The following is a 22026-nucleotide window of genomic DNA, read 5'->3' on the forward strand; positions in this document are numbered from 1 at the left end:
CACCCCTCAGATTTATCTGCTGACCCTTTGGAGGGACCCGACCCCTAGGTTGGGAACCACTGGACTAAACTAGCTAACTGTATATAAAGTAGTGTAAACTAGCTCCACCTCCAGCAGCTACAACAGTAACATGCTGCTCTAACACTGATGCTTCACTATTAATAATCTAATGATGTCATATATAATAATATATCAGTCAGAGGGACCAAACCACTACTTTTACTGCAATACTTTAACTACATCAAGCTCATAATACTTATGTACTTTTACTGCAATACTTTAACTACATCAAGCTCATAATACTTATGTACTTTTACTGCAATACTTTAACTACATCAAGCTCATAATACTTATGTACTTTTACTGCAATACTTTAACTACATCAAGCTCATAATACTTATGTACTTTTACTGTAGTAGGATTTTTCATGCAGGACTTTTACTTGTAATGGAGTATTTGTACATTGCTGTATTGGTACTTTTACTGCAGTAAACAATCTGAATACTTCTTCCACCTCTGTGAATATCTTTTGTGTTGTTTAGTCTGGGTGAAACAGAGACCTTTCAGAGGAAGTCTTCTTATCTCAGCCCAAAACAACTTCTGGAGCAGTTTGTTTGTGGTGGAAACGTGATCCGACCACAAGGCTGCCAGTTTGAGCTAAACGGCTCCCGTAGCCAGGAGCGCTTTGCATGCTGGGATGTATAAGAGCAAAACCAACAGTTGCCAGCAGCATCGAGGTCTGACCTGGACTATCTGCTGTCGTCTTGATATTTGGGCAGATAAGAGCTTCTTCACAAAAGAATCTGAACCAACTTTATAAACTCATCCGCTGACTCAGAGCAGAGCAAACCAGCTGTAAACGTTTCCTCACAATCAGCCAATCAGATATGTTTGATATTTAAAACCTCCCAAATAAAGTTCTGCAGGTTTGAACAATGATTGGAGGAGAAATTCAGAGTAAACGAGGATTATCCTGTCGAAGGTTGTGTAAGCGACGACACGTTCGGTGTAATTCCTTCATTGTTCATTCAATTCATTCAGTGTTTTTGTGTTTTCAGGACTTAAACTCTTGAACTCCTCACAGAGCGCCTCCTGCCATGAAGCAGCTCTGATTATCATGAAATGATACTCGAGAGACAAACAAACACAAAGAAGCTCTGAAAACCTGAGACGAGCCGTAAAACAAGCAGTCTGCTCGTGGGGTTTTGAACTTGTAATTAACAGCTGCAGAGCTGAATTTAGCTTCGCAGGCGGCGAGCGTCGTCTCAGTCGGATGCAGGTTCAAACAGGAGTCAGGAGTTCACACTGAGAGAGCACCAGGATCCCGGTTCTCCTGGCGAGGAAGCTCTCGGTTTGACTGAGACGGTGAAAACCTGCAGAAAAGGGATGTTTCTTTTTTTTTTTTAATATCTCCGAGAGATCAAACAGTCGGTGCTGCTGTTCTCCTGTTATATTATTCAGCTGCAGGAGGAAAATCTTTTCTTTAAACTTTTATTATGCTTAAAGTTGGCAGAAATGTCCAAAATCTTATACTGATGAAATAATTTCAGCACATCACACAATCGATCGTTATATGTTTCATACTGACAAAAGTTTATATGAACCTTTGTCTTCCAGTGTGTTAGTCCATCTCTCAACTGGTTCCTACTGATGTTAATCTGTAATAGCTGATATAATAATAGCTAGATTAGATTTGTTAGGGAACGTTTTCAGCGGCGGATGAATCCACATTTCCTGTCTAGTGAGTATTTCTGTTTGTGGGATCGAGTGAAAATCAACTACAGTGTGTGTGTTCTTGGTGATGAAGGAACACGTCAGTGTGGCTCAGTGATGAGATTTTAATAGTTTTATTACTGAGTTGTATTCGCTGCAACAAAATCATGACTGTTATATCAGCTGATCCATCTGGTACTGTTTCACTATCGTGGTTCAGTAACCAGCCCTGATCCATGATAGCAGTTCTGTGGATTACTGTTCACTAATAACTTTAAAGGATCATTCTGCTGATTTTCTGTATTTTTCTTCTTTTTGTATTTTTCCTCCTGATGCAGAACTGCTCTCCAGAGAATGAAAACTTGATGCTGTTATTAGTCTTTGGAGCCGTTTCTAAACAAACTAACATGACCAAACTCTTCATGATGAAGGAACATGTGACCCAGTGCAGCGCTGTGACTCACTGACGTGTTTTTAATAAGATATATCAGCTTTGATACACACACAATACTTGTTAGTAGATCAGTTCATTGCTGGTTTGGATCCAAACATGATAATAAGAAAAATATAGAAAACTGCAGCTTTATGCTTTAGGGCCTCTTCACATCTGAAAGTCCAAATGAAGGTTCAAGGTTCGCCCATGTGGGCTGCGTCTCCCCGTTCTTGACATTGATTGGTTTGTAAACAGACGTGTTTCTGACCTCAGTGTGTTGTCTATACAGCAGGTAGCCCTCCATCGCTGTTTGAATAAATGGAGAAAAATGAATGAACAGATTCATTTCATTGCCACTATAATAATATTATTATGGCCAAACCAGTTGAATCTGGGTGAGATTGTTGGTCGAGTGCCCAGGATGCTATCCAGGTCACCATAAACAGGAAATCTGTCCTTCTCATTGGTTGATGCACCACTTTTTCTAATGACATCACACATCCTTTTATACTGCTGCTGCAGTTTCTTTATCTTCAGGTGTCATTGCTCTCTCTCCTCTCTCATCCTCTCTGAAAGTACCTGGACAGTGTCAGCATTTTTATGATTTTTTTTCCAGTTTACTTTTTATAACGTCATCAGACCATATCGCAATTCCTCCTTCCTCCTCTCCCCAACGACAACGTGCTACAACCACTCATTTTTCCTTTTTCGTGTGTGTGAAAGGGCTCTTAAAGTCAGTAATCTACAGTATTACTACATGGATCAGAGCTGGTTACTGAACCATGATGATAAACAAATTATATTATTAACAAATATAGAAAATCACCAGAATGATTCTTTAAACGTATGACTCACAGCTCATACCAGGCATCAGTTTGCCAACATCACACTTGCAGACAACATCTGTCCTCTGATGATTCGCAGCAGAACAAAATTAGAACATTTAAACACCAGCATGTGCTAAACAAGTCTAAACGTCTCCCGAAGGTATTTTACTATAGAAACACTATAAATCTCTCCCTGCTGCTGATAAAGCATAGTTTTTAACATTTAACTGATTTTAAAAGCAAGCAGCTGCTGAGCAGTTTAAAACGCGGGAGGTGCAGATAACACAAAGCACAAACATGCATTAAGGTGCTGAGCCTGAATGTTCAGTCTTGACTTCTTACCTAAAGGTCCACTTACTAGCTTTTTTCCCCCCAGAGCTTTCAAGGTTATGTGCAACTGCAACTTTGCTTAATTGTCATGGAGATCACTCAGTTGTCATCACGTGACTCAAGTGTGGAACTTCGGTCACATGATGACATAAACAAAAGCCTCGACATGAATTTTGGTCAAGCAGAGCGGCTGCGGAGCTGTCAGCTTTACAGGAATAACGACCTAAATAATGATGATGATAATTAATAATAACAGCGGTCCAACCGGCTGTACCTCTCGGTGCTCAGACAGGTATAATAAGCACAGAGTGAAAAATAATTTATCAGATCCATCCCGCTCTCCCTCTCTCTTTTTCTTTCCAACACTGTTTTTCACAAACTTTCTCTTTCTGTTTATTCAGAGCACAAACCTGCACAGCATGATCCAATACACAGAAAAAGACATCAGTGAAAGTAGTTTTCCCAGCTGACAGCAGGTCCCTGAACATATCCTGAAGCCATTTTCCCTCCAGTGTGGTTCCTGTTGTTCTTTTGACGTTTCCTAGTTTCACAAAGTGAGAAGGTGAAAACAAAAACCTTCGTCACGAAATGAGAATTCAAACTCTGAACAGTGACGCTTCAGTTTTACAGGTTTTACATGTGTTTGTCTTTTTCCACTTTTAAACATCAGTCCATCGACATGTTTTCACAAATGTTTGTCTCTTGCTAGCTGAGGATATATTTGTGAGTCTGCACAGGAGACGTAGTGAAAGCAACGCGTTAGCAGAGCAGCAGCTTCGGTACAGGATGCGTTCAGGCACAGCATAGAGTGTAGGTCACCTGTGTTTTGGCAGCACTCAAACACACGAGCACAGCAGTTACATGCCTAAAATTAAACTTGAAATAGTCTTGAAGCATAAAAATATCCTTAAGGTCGCATTGACGCACATGTAGCACAAATTAAACATTAGCTGCTTCTGGCTAGTGTCTAATTTTACAGAAGAGGAAATCATCTCATGTCACAGCTTGCATGTTGCATATTAGGTGAAATGAGAACCTGGTCTGAACCATAACATTACTGAGATGTGCAGCGGGAGGAGCAGGCTCCCCTGGTCCTGAAGTAAAAATCCTGTTCATTTTTCCTTTAGACAACATTAATGACTCTCAGGTCTCTTTCTTCTACAATTTGGATCAACATGAAACTCGTCTGGTTGAATCATCAGAACAAAAGATGAACAATTGTGTTAGAAAATATCTGGTTCTTTAGTAAAAAGAAGCAACAAAGCTACAAGACCGCGGACATAAAATAAAGTAAATGATAAATAATAATAACAATAATAATTAAAGCTGCAAGCAGCGTTGGTCGGGACCTCGCACTCTGGTCCGTCGGGATCAGATCATTTTGCTTTTTAAAAATGAACGATATTTATTACAAGTGTGGTATGCTTTTATTTTGAAAGATTGATTGACAGGATGAGAATTTTCTGCAGGGTGAGACATGTCTGTCTTGCTCACACCTGTGTCTTCAAAATCATGCAAGTTTTGGGCCCATTGGGAATATGATTTGTAGGTCTTGATGAGACAAAAAATTGAGTTTTGGTTTGATCTCTCTACGACATTCCTACGGGCCGTGGCGGCCATTTTTGTTACATAGGTGGCACTAGAGAACACATTTTGGCACTTTAGGGGTTAATTTTTACATTTTATCAAATTTTTCACCAGACCTGATGTGTGTGTCAAATTTGGTGAGTTTTTGGGCATGTTTAGGGGGTCAAATTAAGGGTTGAAGTGGCGTAATAATAAAGAAACTACTGTTTTACAGTAGTCCTCTGCCTTTTGGGCTCGGTCCCTAATAATAATAATAAGAAACTTTATTTGTATAGTACTTTTCAAAACACAGTTACAAAGTTCTTTGCAGAACAAGATAAAATAGTTCACACAGTCAGGATATAAACAACAAAAACATAATTAAAACAGAGAACACAAGACCTGATAAAAACAAAGTGTTTTATAAAAACAAGTGAAATAAAAGTGATAAAAAAAATGAACAGAAACTTGACAAACAACAGATTTATTATAAACAAGCCTTCCTGTAAAATTAAGTTTTGAGAAGTGATTTAAAAGAAGGCACTGAGGTTCCTCACAGCTGTGGGCTCTAACAGGAAGTTATCTTTTGTAACAAGGTGAGCTGTGAGAACAGTCAAGAGGGTCGGCTAACTCTGTTAGTTATAGCTCTAACTAGAGCAACTATAGGGTGCATTTCAGCAAGAAACAACCAATCACAGAGCTTAAAATTCTGTCACATGCGCCGCTAATGGTGAGCAGAAACTAAAGATTGTTGAGAAAACTGATTTTTACAGTCTGGAGATTAAATCAGTTTAATTTTAATTTGTTGACACATTTTGTTTACAACTTCAGTGACGAAGTGTTTTGAATTCATCACGCTCTGATTCGCGTCCACGGCTTCTATTTTAGTATATTCAACCATCAAAAACAAAACGTGTTTTCTCAGAAACAAAGAAGAGGAAGAGTAATGTAAACTGGTGTCAGAAGGTAAACCTGTAGGATCGTCACATTATCCAGGAGAGTTTCTATATTCAGAGATTGTTTAAAGAAATATTTGAAATGTGAATACAGAATTAGGGGTGTACCTGAATACAAAAACATTATTCGGCAAAGCACAAATAGTGGGTTTTATACGAATATTTGTTTCATACAAATATTTTAAAAATTATTTGTTGGGGGTGTTTCCCAGAGATAAAGTTGAGCTACTGACACAAGCAAAGTGCTCTCAAGGGACTCTCCATAACCTGTTGTTCCCCTTCTCCTTTCCACAAAGTTAGGTTGTAAAAAATAGGCAATAAATGAAAAATGCAAAGCAATAATAGCCTTTGAAGTTCCTCCCTACATATTACACAGTGTGCTGTCTCTGTGTTATGGGTGTATAAATAGGTAGAGGTCTGTCTGCAGTGAGTTGATGAATAAAGTTGTAGCTCAGTAATCAGCGCAGTCGTCTATGATCTGAGAGACTCCAGTTCAAGACGGCTAACTCTGACTGTGGGGACCTCCTTCATAAGGTAGTTCATTCATGAACACTTATTGTAACACTTTAATTTTCTAAAATTAAAAGTGTCATAAAAAAACAAAAACAGGATTTTTAAGCCTCTTTCCACTTTTATTCGAATACAAATACAGATATGAATAATTTTGCTGCCTTAACAAATACAGATACAAATACAAATACTGGGATTTCTGCACATCCCTATACAGAATGAGGAAAAACGCTGCAGGAACCAGCAGCCCCTCACACCTCTTAGCTCTATATGGCAGGCCTATTTGAAGACTTAAGTCTGTAATTAAATAGTGAAAACTGAGAGTTGTTAATCTGCCACTATTTGTCACATTTTTATGTGTTCTGTGATTGGACTTGATTGATTATGGTGTTGTGTTTGCTTGATTGATGCTATACGGCCAGATTTCTCCTCAGAGAGTTTGCTGTTGGTTTTAAAGTAAGTGTTAAACAGTGTGTATTGATGTGTCTGTGGATTCTGCTTCATTTTATCACGTCTTTAAATCAGAGCAGGTGATCTGACTCAGAAACAGTAGTGAACCATCACTTCGGTTCATATTCTCTGAATCAAGAGCAACAACTGAGTGTCTGAAAGATGGGTTTCATCAGTTTCACTCATGAAGGTCAGACCTGTGGCCCCGCTCGGCCCCTTTCTGGCTCCATATTCTGCAAATGGACATTATGGGTCCTAAATGAAAGTCCATTATATGAAAATACTGGATTAGATGTCGGGTCAAGACGGAGAGTGTTTGTAGTGATGGAGCTGTCTCCCTCTGTTTAATGGAATTAAAACAAAATAAGCCTTGAAAACCAGCTGACAGTATCAGTGTTGGTATGACGCAATGGTGGTGACTCAGCTGAGCGTGCAAGAGTTCAACGCTCTCCAGAGTTCAAGTCTCTGAGGAAAATCCCTGCAGCTGATGGCAGAGAGAGAGTTCAAAGACTTCAAAGGCAAAAACGGACAAAAAAAGATATTTAATCTTTGGTTAATAGGATTAACAGGCCGAGGAAATTATTATTTAAAGACATTTTGATATTTCCTACATTGTGTTAGTGAACCATGAACGGGGGCAGTTCAGATAGGGAAGTTCCAAGAAAAAAAAAAAAAAAACTTGGTTCCATTTGGAGTGAAATTATGTAAATGTTCCTTTAATCTGTCACAGTTTCTCGCTGCCAATGAGGTCACTGACTCTGCTTCCTGGGAAGCTCTGCTGTCATCTGCCAGCTGGTCCGGCGCAGAACAGCACAGCACAGCACAGCTCGGCCTGGTGGAGGGAGCCTCCGTCACGTCAACCTGCCAGAGCTCATTACAGAAACAAAACCACGAGGACATGTGGTTGTAGCTACAGGACTTTTTTTTTAGCAGGAAACAAGCCACCATGCAGCTCTGGTCCAGCTGTTGCTAATTGATTATGAGCTTGATGGAGGCTCCGAGCAGCTTGTTTTCAACTGGAAAATGAAGAGAGGTGAGGCTCTGCTCAAGATTATCAGGATGTTGGAGATGTAACAATGGCTGTTTTTAGACGGAAACTATTGTTAACCTGACAAAAAAAGCTAATTAACCAATAACCATTTCAATCACAAATAAACATGTTATATCTTGTTTGTTTCTGTATCTTTGACAGCTACGTACGGCAACAGTCTTCTGTCACTGCTCAATAACTACTGTACTACTACATCAACAAAAATGAAAAGTTTTTATAGTATTATCAGCTTTGAGAGATAACATCTCTAACGGTGTATTTCTCCGCAGTCTATCCATCCATAAGGCTGTTCGTCTGTTCTGTATTGAACTACAACTCTTTGTCTCTGTTTCTAAGAGAACAAACAAAAAAGCCATTAAGACCATTCAAATAATTGGGGAATTACTTTGTAATAAAAATAAATAATATGTAAAATATATGTTGAAGTTTACATCTGCCTCATACAGATTACGCCATTTACACTCGTGCATGCGCAACGCAGATTGGGCAGTGACAAAACTCAACTCTAATGTTGTTTGTCCAAGTGGTGTTGCTGTACTTAGCTGTCCAAGATGGTGGACCTGCTTGCACGTGTGTGGTGCAAATCGGGCAGTGACAGTTTCATCCAGTCAAAAACCAAAGTGTAAAATGACTATTTCTTAATCACAAGCACCAACTTCTTGAAGTGACTCGAGATGTGAGAGTTGTTACAAACTTCTCATGTAACTCTCATCAAGCCAAAATATCAAACTATGCCTTTAATTAATTATAAGCACAATTTTTAAGTTTGAGAACATAATTTGTTTGTTTTTTCGTCCATCCATGAAACCTGCCAGACTCCATAATTCCTCTTTAAAACTAAGTAGTGTGTTTGAAACTCTTCCCGCCTGCTCCATCTATCAAACTCAACACCTCCAGTTTGTGCTGCAGACTTTCTGTTCTAATGCCACATTCACATCATATAGGATCGATGGGAAAGATTCCCATGTTTACATCTTTCATTTTTTATTCACTTTCGAGAGCATTCATATCACAGGACAACTCCACATGGTTGTATGATTACAGGGTTGGCCAAGTGAGGGTTAAATATACCTGTGCACTAACAATATATCTCCTAAAACTTCAGGCACTTCTGTATAATACTACTTCCTATAGTGCAGGTGCTTTGCTGCTTGCTTTTCTGTTTACATTCCTTTGCTGATATTCTTGTGTTTTTATCTGCTAGAAATTTTGAGCAGCAGCTCCTGGGTACATTTAAATCACTGAGACTGTAATTTATTTAGATAAAGTAGCCTCTTGCTATATTTTTAACACTTTTATGACATTCTCAGTACTACGAGGTCGCGCTACCAACTAGCACAAGCCTGAACAGCAGTGACTGGAAATGTGGTACTTAGCTAAAGCCAGTTAGTAGCGAGATGCCCCCCCCACTTCACCACGGACGACTTCAACAAACTTCTACAGAAAATTGCAGTGCTTAAAATGAAAATCCACCGATTAGAAGTGAATGTGGAAGTGAGTGAACTTTGGACTCAAAACAGTGGACGAGACAATGCAAACGGCTAATTAGCACCACGAAGAACACCAAGAAACAGGAGGATCCACTACTGTTATGCGACCGTTTTCACAGGTTAACAGGACTTAAAGTCAGTGGAATGTTCCTTTAAAGTCAATACTGTTTCACCACACACACTTTTGCTTCATCATTGGCTGAAATATACAGACTTTATACACATTGCAATACCACTTACCACCTGGTGGGGGCAGCAGAGAGCAAAGTCGACACACACAGACCTGTTTTTTTTTTATCCTTTTCTATCTTTTTTTTTGGTGAGACCAACCAGGTACATGACGGGCGCCACTAGAACTCATTTAAATGGTTAAAGTTTTAAAGAAAAAGTTTTTGGACCCCACACCATGAGTGGGCTCTCGGTCTTGGGTCCCCACGAATACATAAAAACAAGACTAGACACACACACTCCTGCAGCTTCATGAGTCTTTCTCTTGAGAGTCGGGTGTAAAATTATTTGAGGAGGTGGATCTTCCTCAGGGGTCTGACTGCTGACGTCCCGGATGGCGTGGAGTCTAGAGAGCTTCACCACCTGCAGGTTAACACACACCTTAACCCCGCTGAAGGCTCAGGAGGAGATCACAGCATTTTCATCCATCTGTCCCCCAAACCTCACAGCATGCTGCAGGGAGATCTGCAGCTGTTGTCATGGAAACGGGCTTCACGGGCAGCAGTGATCCTGTATTTTGTCGCATCCATTAGAACAGATCTCTGTGGGCCTCAGGTTAGCCACATCAAAAACATCTGGATCATCAAAACATGGAGATGACATCATCAGATGACATCATCAGATGACATCAACAGACGACAAGCAGTAGGTTACATCAGACAGGTACTTCCTCCTTCTTCTACGTCCACACCCTCTCCTTCCCTCTTCCACCTGATTTTCCTCTAACCCCACCTTCCTTCCATCTATCTATCTATCTATCTATCTATCTATCTATCTATCTATCTGTCTGTCTATCTATCTATCTATCTATCTATCTATCTATAGCACTGCACAAAAGTTCTTCTCCATAATGAAGCAGCATCAGGGAGGCGTCTGATCATCTGCAGCATGACAACGAGCCCAAACATCCAACCAGAGTCATAAAGATCTATCTTCATCAACAAGAAGATCAAGGAGTCCTGCAACAGATGGTCTCTGATCTCAACATCATGGAGTCAGTTTGGGATTAACATGAAGAGACAGAAGCAGCTGAGACGCCGAAATCCACAGAAGAAGAAGAACTGTGGCAACTTCTCAAAGATGCAGGAACAACCGACCTTTTAAAGACAAAGCTGCTCACAGCAGATAAAGCTGATAGCATATATGTTAAGTAAATATATATATATATATATATATATATACCATTACCAGTGTATATATATATATATATATACACTGGTAATGGTGTTCATCTCTCTAGAAGAGTTCAAAGACTGTAGAATCAATACCAAGGCTGAGGAACAGCGTTCTTCATAAAGATATTCCCTCAGGTTTTGTTTTGATGCTGGTGGTGGAGAGCGCTGTCTAGTACGTCAGTCCTAAAGCTCTCATAGGTGTTCAGTATCGACTAATCAATTAATCGACTAATTGTTGCAGCTGTAATTTATATATAATTACATTTTAAAGTATATCTATATAGATTAGACATTCAAAACTGGGCTACTTTTATGGCAATTGGCTACTTTTAGACAGGAGATAAAGAGGGAGAGGACAGACAGTTAGCAGCAACCTCCTGGGCTGAAACATGAAGCCAAAAACTGCAGTTCCTTGAACGACCACTTGAGGCTCCAAAAGCGAGTCAATCCCCATAGACCTCCATGTTAAAATGTCCAACTTTACAGCAGAAATAAACATGTTTACAGCCTGGTACAAACAACGGTTTTGGTCTCTGTAGCTAATTTCCTCTTTCATGACAACTGTACGGGGGGTGAATTTTTTTGTAACTCACCCGTTTAAATTTTATTAAGCTGTAAAGTTATGCATAATGAAGGACATGGCTGCTTTGAGTGACAGGTCCGCCAGCCGCTAGGTGGCTTGTTTCAGTCACTGGGCCCGATTGATTGGCTGGGAGTTAGGCAGAGTCACGTACTGCCAAGATGGCGACGGCCGGAGCGGCTCGCTTTGAGCTTCAAAACCGCTCTTCAGAAACCAACGGGTGACGTCACGGTAACTACGTCCATATTTATATACTGTCTATGGCTGTACAGTAGTACTGAAGGTACCACAGCTGCCTTTAACTGTTAAACAGTCATGAAGCTTAATATTACGACGCCACAACGCATTTTACACCAAGAGTTTAATTACATATAACAAAAAAATCAGCTTATTGCATCGTCCTCTGTTGGGTTGAGATTTCATGTCTTATCATTTAATCCAGATAACCGTATATTCAATTAACTGAATGAATGAAATCTACCCATCAGAACCTACTGTAATCAGCTGTCAGCTCTAATCAATACATCCTCTGTGATCAATGTGACCGTTTCCTCTGTGAACTGTGCAGTCTGTGGTTCCTGCAGCAGCTGAGAGGCTTCATACCATCAGATCTCACTCCTGTTGATATAAATATATATATCCAGGCTGCTAATGAAGCCATTTCTATGTGCTACAGTGTGTGTGTGTGTGTGTGTGTGTGTGTGTGTGTGTGTGTGTGTGTGTGTGTGTGTGTGTGTGTGTGTGTGTGTGTGTGCGTGTGTGCAGACAGCAGAGATGAAAGCTCATTGATCCCACAGAGGAGCCTCAGCTGCTCTCTGCGCAGCGTCTCGTTATTAATCTGAAGCTTTTAAGCCTCAATCGCAGCCATTCTTCATGATTACTGTTGCCGCTGCCATTTACACACAGATTACAGCAGTGTGTCGCGGGGGCAGGTAAATATGTAAGTATTACAGCTGCAAGGTTATAAACCAGCTTTACGGTGATGGAGAGGACCAGAGAGCGTGACAGGCAGGAGATGAAAAAATCAAGTTTTATTATATGTTCAGTCATGTTTTTCTGTGTTTTTATCCTGTAAATTGAAGTGACAGCAGAGAAACGTGTGTTTCCCGTTATAAACAACTAATCCAGCAGAGATGTTGTTTGGAAGAGGAAACATGAGCCGCAACATGATGCTCATTAGAGTTCAGACATATAGTCGATACAGTGATACATCCTGAACAACGCTGCACACATCCTGCTTTCTGGACATAAAAGAAGAAGTAGAAGAAATACATTTTTCACATTTCTTTCCTCACAAAAACAGCACCTGTAAATTCATCTTTCATCAAACACGTTTCACATTTTTATCACACGTGGCACGCTACTTCTGCTACTTCACATGTTCAAGTCACAAAGGCACATGTGGTTTTTTTTAATGGAGTCTCCTGACATATCATAGTTGGATTTACTGAGTGACTTCTTTATGAAAAACAATGTTAGTTTGGTGAACAGATACACCAGATGCTCCTCTATTTTAACATGTTTTTAAAAATTAATTGACAGTAAGAAACTTGGATAAGAAACTCTATCTTTACAGTCAGATCAGGTCTCTAATACCCCTACTGTCAGCTTCCTGTTTGGTCTCTTCCTACCACAGACGTTACTGAATCAATAGCCAAACTCTACAGGATTAAACCTTCTCCCTGCACTCATCACTGCAATCTAAATCATTATATTTCCATAATTTTACAGCACTTATTGGCATTAAGCTGTTCTATCAGTTGCATAATTGCTTCCTACTTTCTTCATTTCACACTAAATAGCTAAGACATTAACCCTAATAGAGCCAGCAAAGTGAGCTGCCTTTAATAATAACCAGCCTTTAAACCTGCAGTAGAAACAAGCAGTGAACAACAACTCTGTCATATCATCAGCTTTAAGTTGATGTGTTGAACATGTTAGCAAACAGTTGTTAATTTCCACATCCAGCAGTTACGGAGCAACATGATCCTCCCATTGATAATGTCAATAATAACGTGAGGTTCCTCAGGGTTCTATTCTTGGTCCTTTATAGTTTCAATCTGGTTAAAGCTGCTTGAAATTAAGTTTTTTGTCCACTTGTTTTTTCAGCAGAATAGTCTGTAAAAACTACTTCAGTCATATTATCAGCTTACTAAGTACTTGTGGCTAACATGTTAGCAAACAGTTGCTTATTTCCACATCCAGCAGTTACGGAGCAACATTATCATTCATGTGGAGTCGTGTTTCTGTCCACCTGGTGAATGTAAGTCCAATATTCACTCTCTTTTAACTCTGTTTTTACTCTCTACCAACTCCTGAGGGAAATATCTGGCTCTTTAGCTGCTAAATGCTCCACTATGTTCACCAGCTAGTCTACAGCTAACTGTGAGCAGGTAGTGTTCAGTGGCTTTTTACAGCTTTTTCTCTGAAAATGACGCTATGAGAGCGTCTGTAGGTTCATCACTACGAGCCACGACCAACACATTACACACTGACAGATCAGACTGTGTTATTATTAAAAAATATTGATTATAGCTGCTTTATCTTTTCTGTACATTTACTAAAATGTGGAATAAAATAAATAATTAATCTGTTATTCCTCTTTTCAAATCTGTGTACATTTAGGGCTGCGTCTAACGATTATTTTCATGTTAACTGATTAGTTGTTTGGTCCATAAAATGTCAGAAAATGGTGAAAATAAATGTTTCCTAAAGTCCAAGATGACGTCTTCAAATGTCTTGTTTTGTTCACAACTCAAAGATATTCAGTTTACTGTCGAAGAGGACTGAAGAACCAGAAAATATTCACATTTAAGAAGCTGGAATCAAAGAATTTGGACATTTTTTGTTTAAAAAATGACTCAAAAAGGACCAATCAATTATCAAAATAGTTGGTGATTTAGCGAATTGTTGCAGCTCTACTTTTTCTTGCTATTTTCCGCCAAATGCTTTATTCTTTTATTAAGAAGTCACTCTGAGTCAGACCCACAGCTGGTGATGTTTTTCATTTCTATGATGTTTTTCATTTCTGTAAAAATGAGTAATACGGAACCTGACACACACACACACACACACACACACACACACACACACACACACACACACACACATACACGCACCACTGGTCTCCGACATACATGAAACCGCTCAACACGTCTCTTACAATCTAATTAATGTCGAAGCTCGTGTGGGTGCGATAACATTTTAATCAGCCGGGTCTGATTACTCACAGTGACCGGCGAGGAGAACACAGCGTCAACTTCTGCTGTAATTACATCAAGAGTCAATTATACCAGATCTCATCAACACACGAGCATCAGTGTAACGACCAGAGCAGCTTCAAAACCGCAGTGTCCTGAGTGGCCGTTCATCCTCACACTCAACACATTTTATCTTTTCATTCATCTCACTTCATTTTCTAAGATTCTCTCGCTCGAACCTCAGTTTACAGGCCGTATCTGCTCAACGTTTTTTTCCTTACCTGACTCTCTGGAGATCTGGACGAAGGCCTCCACGCCGCTCTCGCCGTAGTTTCCCTCCGAGGCGAGCGTGGAGACGTAGTTCCAGCCCATCGCCGTGACGATGTCCAGCATGGCCTGAGCCTGGTAGGAGTCCGGAGGAACCACGCGGGAGAAGAAGTCGTAGCGTGCGTTGTCGCTGAGCTCCGGAGCCGTCGAGGCGTAGCTGATCTGAGGAATCTGTGGGAGACACATGGGGGGGGGTTAACCGTTAGCTTCAAACCTCTGAACAGCATCATCGACGTACTTTAAGGCATTTAGATGATAACAGAAGATTAACAGTGATTTAACAGCACAGCACTGCAGAGTCTCGGCGATTTTAAACCATGTCTACTTTGCTTCTGTCAGTGTTAAACTGCCGTCAGTGAAACTCAACACGTTTCCCTTTAAAAGCCTTCCAGGAAATAGAGACACTATACGTCCTCTGATTCACTGGAAGGCTTTTAATGTGAAGCATCAGTGCAGGAGGTGTTTAGTTATACTGTCAGTCGCTTAAAAGAGATCGAAAAAACGGCAAAGTAGAACTACGACTGGAGATAATCAGTGACTGACAACAGTGTTAAACGGGGAAAGATGATGATGTACTGATGTAATTAGCGCTGTGGAAAAAAGGACATTATCAACTTTATCAAGACACGAGGTAAATATAGAGCATGTGATGAGTTTATAGTAGCAAATTAATATAAGAGCAGATCAGAAAACAGTCAGGCTTTTTATTAAATATGAGAAAATAAACACAGAAATAAAGAGTATATCAGTATTTAACCATGACACCATGTTCCTTGAGCCTTAAACATATAGTTTAATATTATTATTATTTCATAATTATTATTATTAGATGCTAAGAAAACAAATGAAATATGTCGTCAGCGAATGTTTTGCAGATGTTGCTATTATGTTCCTTTCAAAACATATTTCATTTAGCAGATAAGTATCACATTAAAGTCATTTTGAGGACAGAAGGAAGAAAGCTGCACACAAATCAGAAGACTTTTTTAGAACTTTTACATCATTTCAGTTACATTTATTTCCTCTGAGGCGAGTTGACTGTATGAGGTCTCACACATCAGACTGCTAACTGGAGACAGGAAGGTAAAAAAACAAGCTTTCAGCTAAATTTTTTAAAATGTCGTTCGGTGTCGCTTCCAAAGATCCTGCAGTATTAAACAGATCAAATTTGAACCTTTAATCTTGACCTTCCTCCTGCTGTTGTTCAGTTTCTTGTCAGATCGGAGTTAGTGAGCTCTGCAGTGTGAATTAGAGAGGCGGAGCGGGTCATAGATCCTGCAGCAGACAGTCCGACAGGCCCGGCGGTGCTGGATAATGATCCTTTAGAGAAGGATTGAAGGGCTGATTGATTTCACTTCAGTCAGAGGCCGGCGTGTTGGGCCCGAGCGCCGCCGGACGCCTCATCAGGATTCATAGAGGAGGAGGAGGAGGAGGAGGAAGGAAGGAGAGAGACGGACGGCCGGGGGGGGCCTGACAGCAATACAAATGTCACTCAGCTCGACCGGCTCCGTGACAGAGTGCAAATTAAAGGCCTGGTACTGTAAATACAAACCTGTTTGAGAGCCGACACTATCAGGACGCTGCAGGTTTAACCGTCAGAGAACAGCTGAACTAAACACAAAGACGCCTTAAAGAGTCTGCAGCTTCTCTGAGGTTTCACAGTTTAGACACTTGAAACGTTTCCTCAACCGTTGACCTGCTGGAGTTTACTTTTTACTTTGGAAACTCGACATGAGATAAATATGACAGCAGCCTAGTTTCAGCCCAAGGACACGATAATTTTATGTATTATTATTTATTATCTAAAACATTTTATGATCATTTATTCAACACTGAGAGAAGCATTATGAAATACCTGAAACTGTGAAATGTTTCACTGTAAATCTGCGATCGATGAATCGTTTTGGTTGTAAGAACAGAGATCAGAACAATAGTGAAAAGTGTCTGTTACTATTTGTGTCTGAGGTGACGTCTTCACACGTCTTATTTTGTCTGGTCAACAGTCTAAAATCCAAAGATATTGTTAAAAATGTATATTATTCAATTAAATTGGTTGCTGATTAATTTTCTGTCAACCGACTAATCAATTAATCGACTAATTGAATCAAAATCCTGCTGTTTCATGATGTCAGTCGCCCAAAAAACGACCTACAGTTAGTTTGAGTGACAGCTGCCGTCTGGTGGATTTAACCCAACAGTGGACGTTGCCACGGGAGACGCTGTTCATTTCCTGTTTACAACCGCGAGCATTAACTACGATCGTCCCCTAACCTTAACCCCGTGGTTATTATTGTTGCCATGACGATGGAGGCGGCCTAACTTTAAGGAAGTAGTACCTTTAACCTTAACAAAGTGATTATTTTAACCCCAAACCATCATCTTTACTAAACCTGACCATCATCAAACATCATTACTGTCGTCCTGCTGATTACCGCTGATCATTCTGGAGTCACATGATCAAACCACGTATCTGCTCCGTTTAATTGGGAGCGCTTGTTGTCATGGATACAGGTGGATGCATGTTAAGTGCGATGGCCTTCTTGTGAGGAAGGAGGACGTTCGGCTGATCCTGGCCGCCTTGGACGGATGTTTTAAGAAGAACGGCGGAAATGTCTTCGTCATTTTCTTCAGGCTTCGGCTGACTGAAAGCTTTTCATGAAGAACAGAAGAAAAACAGATCAATCAACATGTTTTTTCCTCCTTTTATTTACAAGGTTCAGTCAGACTCTTTGTACCTGAATGTATCTGAACGTCCACACTGAGAGTTCAGGTGAAAAGCCTGCTGTCACTTCCTCTTCCTGGCTGCATCTCGCTGTCTCCTCCACGTCTCACAAACAACTCTGTCTTTTCTTTGTCTTTTTTTAATCTTGATACCAAGAATTGTACAAACAGGGAGAACTGAGCACACTATATATACCACATCTCCTTCTTTCCATCATTTACCCTGAGCTGAGGAATCTCTAGATGCAGCTGAGGGAACAGGCAGTTTCCGCTATGGTGGCTCAGGACTGCATCGCTGCTTTTGATTTTTTTTTGCGGATGATTTAGTTTCGCCGTCTTCATGAAGCCATGAACTCCTGCGTGCAGCTGAGCGTGAAGCAAGGTGAGTGTTGGTCGGTCTCTTCTCTTCTTCAGGTTTGGAGTGAACTGCTGCTCAAAGTATCTCCAGGATGTGATATGATATTAAACGTAAACACAAACCTGACGTATTCCTTTAACCAGCAAAGCATCACAACAGATAAAAAAACAACATTATGACTCGAGTTTGGCTGTTTAAGCGAGGTTTGTGGGTGAGAAAATCAACATTATTAAATTATAGCAGTAATAATAATAACAGTGATTTGGTTTGTTAAATGAGCGGCTTGAAGCCACGACTGGAGGACATTTAATAAGCAGCTTAATTGGATCCTGCTGATCAGCTGTTTGCACGCTCACAACTACATCCTCAAAGTGCTGCAACCAGCTTGAAAACAGCACAGCGGCGAAGTGACGCCGAGAGCCTTTACATGGAAGATTTGATCAAAAACAAAAAAAACTCATTTGGGGGCTTTTATTTTTTACTGCTGCTAACACTGCTTGTGATTGGTCAAGAGAGACGGAGTGAAAATGGCTGCTAGCATTCACAAAAACAGTTCAGAGTTGATGGAGATTTAGTTACTTTTCAGATGAAGATTTGACACAATGGATAATATAACAAGCTTTTAAAATACAACACATTGTTAAAGATGAAACCAGTGGTTTCCAACCTTTTTGTCTTTTGACGTCTTACAAAAAGCAGTGTGTAGTCGGGGTCACATTTCACATGTCTATGAGTTGTTAACAGCTCCACCAAATAGTGATTTTTCCCTCTAAACTTCTCACATGCTTTCATTTCAATAAATGTTCAAATGATCCAATATTTCAGCAAAAATCAAAGATTAGAGAAAAAGTCCAAAAACTGAAAACAGATTTGTGTATCAGAACTTTGTTTTTTCTTCTTTCCTCTCCCATTAATCATCTCACCACCCCTCAGATTTATCTGCTGACCCTTTGGAGGGGCCCGACCCCTAGGTTGGGAACCACTGGACTAAACTAGCTAACTGTATATAAAGTAGTGTAAACTAGCTCCACCTCCAGCAGCTACAACAGTAACATGCTGCTCTAACACTGATGCTTCACTATTAATAATCTAATGATGTCATATATAATAATATATCAGTCAGAGGGACCAAACCACTACTTTTACTGCAATACTTTAACTACATCAAGCTCATAATACTTATGTACTTTTACTGCAATACTTTAACTACATCAAGCTCATAATACTTATGTACTTTTACTGCAATACTTTAACTAGATCAAGCTCATAATACTTATGTACTTTTACTGCAATACTTTAACTACATCAAGCTCATAATACTTATGTACTTTTACTGCAATACTTTAACTAGATCAAGCTCATAATACTTATGTACTTTTACTGCAATACTTTAACTACATCAAGCTCATAATACTTATGTACTTTTACTGCAATACTTGAACTACATCAAGCTCATAATACTTATGTACTTTTACTGCAATACTTTAACTACATCAAGCTCATAATACTTATGTACTTTTACTGCAATACTTGAACTACATCAAGCTCATAATACTTATGTACTTTTACTGCAATACTTTAACTACATACTTTTCAGATCAGAGAACCATCATACTGTAGGTTTTATTTTGAAAAGCAATGACAAGCAACCTATTTATCATTTAGTTGGGAACTTTGTCTGAGTTGTCAGGTCTGATATCAAGCTGAAGGTCTGAAGCTGCAGTTCTGCTTCTGCAAAGATTTACATAAATATACTTTTAAAACCCACCTAGAAGGGTGAATGACACTATATATTTGGATATATTCCCTTCACATTCTGCCTTTATTCAACTACAGGTGAATGTTGCTATTCCCTCCATCACTTCTACTTCCCTGACCTCCTCCCCATCACCACCATGACCTCTTTGAAATCCAGGGAGACTCGACCATCAACCACCGTTCTGACTCCGCTCCACCACCCCCGGCATCCCGTCCCGTCTCACTCCCGCTCTCTCTTCACTTTATTAAGATGCTTCACAACGATGGAGTCTAATCAAAATCTTCCCGTGTCGCTACTCTCAGATCTTATCATGAACTTCAAATGATCTCTGCTTACTGAACTGTAGCTCGCAGGAGAGCCGACACGCACGCCTCCCAAATCTCAACCGCGCTTCCTGCCAGACTGTGTGTGGAGCGAGCTGATTGAGATATCCTGAAATGCTAATTGATTCAGGTAGCAACGACTTTCCTCTGAAGCAGCCTACTAGTGATAAAGATCTAATAGCAGTCATGTCATTTTATCCATCCAAGTTTCCCCCCCGCAGATGTTTTCAGACACATTTGACTGCTGGACTGTTTGTGTTTATTTGTACCGACTGTAGAGATGTCGGTGATCTCAAAAACTCACCAGGAACTTTTTTATCAATTTCCTCCAGTCTCTCTCCCGTCACTCTTGTCTCTGAAGATTTATGAAGGTAATTTATAAAGCTGCAGGAAGTGAAGTTGAGACATCTTCAACTTGTGCTGACACGTCTGTGCCTCAGTTTGTGACACTATATGTGTCCACTCGTCTTTCCACTGACTTTAAATGCAATTATGTCACATCTGTGTTGTGTTTTGTAAGATCAAACATCTGTAGAAAAAGACTGAAGGTGTATACAGACAGATTTTTGTCTATAATTGAGTCCTTAAAGTCTTATTGTCTCAAATCCAGTGAGGCAATTATTATAACGAATCGATTAATATTGGAAATGGGTTGAATTAATCTGCTCAGTCAGAGTTCTCCACTTGTTTTTATTGAGTAAAAGCTTCCCAGGATCAGATGAGGGACAAACAGAGGCCTGGCAGGTGAGCTGCTGATAGATTGCATACTGACAGCGCTCATTACCCTCAAACACCGGACCTTTACCTGAGACCAGGCGAGACCAGGCGAGGCGGATCAGACCCCGGCCGGCCTCCACACTGAAGACAGATTTATGCGTACGGACATCTTAACACGCCTTCACATCGGAGGACACGCTCCTCGCCTGTTTTTCTGCCGTCTCACGGTGTTTTTCGGTGACAGTGATTGATGCTCGTCATCCCCGAGACAGCTTCGAGCTTTCTGCCCGGCTGAGCGACGAAAGAAGAAATCCATCTGACATGACAGCACACGTCCATCACCGTTCACTCCGCGCTCTGATTTTCTTATTTAAAGCAAAGCTCTATTTACTGTCATCTGTCTCTTTTCTGGACAATAAACCGTTTCACCCCTCAGGGTAAAATCCTACATGACCCGCGCTGTCGCTGCTCTGTTCTTCTTACTGTCTCTGCAGCAACAACTAAATAGAAATCACAGAGAGGTCAGAATGACTCGCTGCCTCGCTGAAACAGTCTCTGCTGGAAGAAACAATCAGAACATTGATTTCCTTTTTTTAATTAAACGCTTAAAGTGACTATAATCGATATTTCTAAACATAACAAGGACAGTGTTTAATGTGTCGGCTCGTAGTGATGAACCTTAATCACCGACTATTTCAATCGATTCATCATTTTGAGTCGTTTTTTTAAGAAATAATGTCCAAATTCTCTGATTCCAGCTTCTTAAATGTGAATGTTTTCTGGTTTCTTTAGTCTTTTATGACAGTTAACTGAATATTGTTCTGTTGTTTGGCACAAAACAAGATATTTTAGGTTTATTTTGGGGGTTTTAGGAAATTTTCTGACATTTTATGGATGAAAGGGCTAATCAATTAATTGAGAAAATGAAAATAATGGTTAGCTGCAGCCCTGAGTGTAACGTATAATAATAATAGTAACACTTTGATTATTGAAATGTTCAGTTAGTGGTTGATATTTTGATTCAGAGGAAGGAAATATCTGTATAAATTGTAATGAGGAGGGAGTGTTCCTGATGTGATTTGGGATTTTATTCCACATTTTAAGAAGTGTAAAGTTCTTCATTCTGTGTTCTCATTTCAAATATTACTGAACTCAGAAACTCTCCTAGATGATGTAACGATGCTCCAGGTTTATATTCTGACACTAGTTTACATTATTTACACTTTGTTTTGATTTTGGTGGACGGTTAAGAATACTACAATACCCATGAGCCTCTGCTGCTGTTGCTATGGAGATGAAACCATGGGCTCGA

At 40.0% G+C, this 22026-nt stretch overlaps 1 protein-coding gene across 6 annotated transcripts in view; it reads right to left on the bottom strand.

Annotated features, from left to right (window-relative positions):
* Positions 1-22026, bottom strand: part of grm8b (glutamate receptor, metabotropic 8b) — a 161036-nt gene that overhangs the window by 86428 nt on the left and 52582 nt on the right. For all 6 annotated transcript variants that reach the window (XR_006096103.1, XM_042410778.1, XM_042410779.1 and 3 more), the window contains one exon: positions 14791-15007. Coding sequence is in view for 5 of the 6 variants with exons in the window: in XM_042410778.1 (XP_042266712.1) it covers positions 14791-15007 (217 nt within the window). In the remaining variant the exon portion in view is untranslated. The remainder of the gene's footprint in view (positions 1-14790; positions 15008-22026) is intronic.

The sequence above is a fragment of the Thunnus maccoyii genome, chromosome 5 (assembly GCF_910596095.1).
Source record: "Thunnus maccoyii chromosome 5, fThuMac1.1, whole genome shotgun sequence".
Lineage (NCBI taxonomy): Eukaryota > Metazoa > Chordata > Actinopteri > Scombriformes > Scombridae > Thunnus > Thunnus maccoyii.